Here is a 3971-nt window from a genome sequence, read left to right as displayed (position 1 = left end):
TTTAAAAAGATTTAAGAGAGTATAAACTAGCGCTATATTACTGTATAAGCATAATTTTATTTATTCCCAAAACCAGCTTGATTATATGTATTTTATTATTATATATTGATGTATATCTAAAGCTGGATAAAAAAGTATTATTAAATGTTGGAGTGCTGCAAATATTCTTCCATTGGTATCGTATCCAGTGCCACTGATAAGCAACTCATAACTTGTACCACCGAGCCAGTGGACATGTTTACATAATCGAAAACTGATAGTCAAGTGACAGATTACTTCAATCTGGACCCTTTATGCCCTTTTACACCAATATTATATCAGGTTCCCATATAACAAACACACAGAACCGCCCCATAAAAGTAAGTCAAGCCTGAACAGAACAGGATCTTTGTCATTTGCTACTGCTGGATCTGAAGAAAGAAACTGTGATTCATACTGAACGATGGCTTGCACGCCTACATTACTTCACTCTGCCCCTTTTCAACTATCAGATCTAGCCCAGTATCGCAGGTCGCTTGAAATAGCCAGAGATTCGACGAGTTCTTTTCAGAAGTCGCCGTTATGAGTGGGATTAATGGAGGCATTTATAGTGAAAAACTTCATTAGTGTATACACTTACAAAGCAAACGACCCAGTTGCCAACCTCGACGTCATAATGTAATCTCTTACTTTTTACAAAGCAGTTTGTTTTGGTGCTGGTGTGGTGGTTTGTTGTGTGTATACTGTACTCTGACATGCTGGGTGGCCGTGTTGCCTCTGCCCCCAGCATCACCAAGCCAGAGCTGAAGAGATGCTAAAAGGAGAGTAGAAGATATTCCCGGCCTTGTCGTCATCGCTCAGCTTTTTGAACAGAGCCAGAGAGAAGGTGGTGTTGGCCTTGGTTAGAGGGGTTGGTGATGCCATTGTGTCTACAAGGAACGGAGGGCAGAGTGTTAATGAATACATTAATATTAATTACTGTTATTATCACATTACAACTTAAATTAATGGCTCAAATGTCTATCTGATTAGTATCTCACTCTCTCACTGGGCCAAACTCCACTGTAAAGTTTATTTACAATTACACTGATTGTCTCTGAATATAAATAGTAAGACAATATCTAAACATGTGGACAAACATTAAATAAACCAAGCAGGTTAATTCGGTATATATTGTTTACCCTAATCATTAGAAATAACAAAGTAAAGTAGTGGTTGTTATAATAAGTAGGTTATTATTTTATTGAATATATTTAAAAAAAAAACATACATTAAACAAAGCCTTAAACTTCCATAAGAAGAATAAAAATACTTATCCTGCTCAAATAAGAAGCCTAGCTGACATTACATATTACATTATTACATAACACTGAGGTATTACAGCATATATAAGTCACGCCAGAGAGAACAATGTTCAAACTTGGACCTTTCACCTGCAGCCTATCAACTCCTGTCCTGTGTAACCTGTCAGGTACAACTGATCTAATTCAAGCTGTTAACACACAGAAACATCTGTCAACCCCCAGCTGCACACACTGCCCGAGCCCCGGCCTCTACTCACGGACTGACGCTTGCCTGGTGGTCCTCAGGTGATCAGGGGTTTTTCCGTTACAGGAAGACTTCTGCTGGCAGCATCAGTTTTTATTATTTACAAGCCGACACGCCCAGAAAACCTTGTCAAATGAGCTTCCGCATTCTCCTATGTCGTTTCTCTTCTTCCTCCTCCTCTTCTCCTTTTACTGCAGGTTGCAATCTTTGACTTTGAATCATGCCGCCACCTACTGTACCGGAGTATGCACAAATAGGTTTTACATGACTTACAACTTAACTATATCCTTTTATATTACCTTGTATCCTTCAGAAAGTCCATTACAGCTTTGTGGGTTGTTCCCAGTATTCCCAGCAGGTTCCACTCTCTAACAGACTTCCTGATCCTTTGGAGGAGCTGTTCCCTGTCTAACACTTTCTATTGTATGGCAGTGGAGGCACTCTTCTGACATTGTTTTTCTGTATGATCAAACCTTAACCAAGTTACAATGACTTCCTCCCTCCTGTTTCCCCTCCTTTCCCGCCATCTTTCTTGCCATTTCCTCATTATTCCTTCTATAATTATTGCTTCTCCTTCCCCTTTACCAACAGGACTCATATGTCATTGTACAGAAGCCGAAGGGATATAACTACCTTTTACACTAAACTACCTTTTTTTCCTCTAAGGCTAGTGCACAGAAACTGTATTTTTTTTACTGTAATAATACATACAGTTACAGTATACTGAAACAGTTGGTGTCAGTCTTATTCAGTTTTGTTTTATTATGAGATACAGTAATCCTCTTTCAGTGTAGAGGCCAGGGTGAGATTTCACCCCTTGTCTTATTCCCAGTGTAAAATAAAAACCTGAAATAGGGCTGAAATATGCTGTTTTCAGATACAGGCTTTGTATAACATTCATTAACTGAATTTTAATCATGCATTTGTTTACTTTTTGATTAATCTGTACAGAAGTAATGATGAAAATAGACAGTGATTTAAAATGTTGTTGTGTCAGCGTCAAGTGTCAGTGTCAGCGTGCAAAAGTTTATAACTTGGAAATGGTAGAATGTGACAAAAGACAATGTATTTGTCAGACATCCAAGTCCATGTAATATTCCTGAAGCCAAAGTAATTAAGCAATCAGTCCATCAGTATGTCAGTAAATTAACTTATTACATTTCAAGATTTACTCATTCTAGGAACAATTGACACCTCCCCTCAATTACTGTAGCTACACCTTAAGCTCTCCATTCATTCAATGTTCATATTCATAGATTCTGGCATTTTTAATGAAGTAGAAGGAGAAGATGATATATAGAAAAAAAATATCAGACACACATTGTTGTTCCAAGCAAAGTATTTGTATATTTATCTTCAGTTAAGATCCCTTACAGATGTGTATTAAGGCTATTAATTGTGTATTGAGATTCACATGTGATGTGTGGAGGGCTCTTTTAACTAATTTTTCCATTAATGATATCATGCAACATTTCAATAATGTGGTGTTCCACGAGATGGAGCTCATGTCAAGATCTGTTTGTCATGATTGCTGTTCACTTACTCACACACATAGGAGAGCCCTCTATATACAAATAGTGCTATGAATTAAACAGATAAGGATACACTTAAAAAATAAAAGACTCCAAGGCATTTGCTACACACTACACCCAATACCCTTGTGACCCCTACTGCTTTCAACGTCTTTAAGTAAGAAGTAGCTTACTTATAAAATTATGTCAGTTACCAAAAATAGTCAACAAGGAAAAATACTACTTAAATAAATACTTATTAAAATATAAAACCATCATAAAATATCAAACAATTAAAACTACAAACCAATCAAAAGGGGAAACCCAGCATATGTAAAAACAAGGAGGTAAGCAAACTATCAGTTAGTTATCAGTCAGTTAACATGGGCAAAGCAAAGCAGCATTGGTAATCTCCATTCTGCCACAGTCAGTAGTTTCTTTGCGAGCATCATCTCAAAGCCTGAGACCTGTAGTACAAAGCGAGGTAACTAACTTACTGTTTAACAGCAATTTAAACTATCAGAGTTTGTCAACCTTGACTTTCCTGAATAACCCAGAGTTAAATCTGAGTAGGTTCAGCTCCCTTAATATTACTGATTAACCTGATTGTATCATGTTCACAACATACCTCATCCAGAGAAAGAGCAGGGACCAGACTTTGTTTGCAGAGAAGAACTTCCTGGTTTATTGGTCTTGAAGTATATAAACAGCTGGTTACATCCGTAAAACAAGAATTCATAAAATGAAGCAATAAAGAAAATATGAAACACACTGATTCCTACCATACTCTTTATTCTGTTTAAGGCAAAGGAAACAGTCTGCTTTCAATCGCATCAGTAAAATCCTACTGTAAAACTTTACTCCATGTTCCGTATGCATATAATGTAATTACAGTACATATAATTGCACTTTACAATTAATACAATTAATATT

At 36.8% G+C, this 3971-nt stretch overlaps 1 protein-coding gene across 3 annotated transcripts in view; it reads right to left on the bottom strand.

Moving 5' to 3' along the window:
- The window catches only part of LOC118325675 (leukocyte elastase inhibitor-like), a 9458-nt gene extending 7750 nt beyond the window's left edge, over window positions 1-1708 (bottom strand). Inside the window, exons 1-2 of one of the 3 annotated variants that reach the window (XM_035658560.1) lie at window positions 1541-1708; window positions 783-908 (exon numbers count right to left, since the gene is read on the bottom strand). In XM_035658560.1, the coding sequence (XP_035514453.1) occupies window positions 783-903 (121 nt within the window). In that variant the 5' untranslated portion in view covers window positions 904-908; window positions 1541-1708. The remainder of the gene's footprint in view (window positions 1-782; window positions 909-1540) is intronic. The other 2 variants (XM_035658480.1, XM_035658644.1) reach the window with 2 other exon arrangements.
- Between the last annotated feature and the right edge of the window lie 2263 nt (window positions 1709-3971).

The sequence above is a fragment of the Morone saxatilis genome, unplaced genomic scaffold (genome assembly GCF_004916995.1).
Source record: "Morone saxatilis isolate NCDOM2014 unplaced genomic scaffold, NCSU_SB_2.0 Contig0, whole genome shotgun sequence".
Classification (NCBI taxonomy): Eukaryota; Metazoa; Chordata; class Actinopteri; family Moronidae; genus Morone; species Morone saxatilis.
This window is presented reverse-complemented; position numbering and strand designations above follow the sequence as displayed.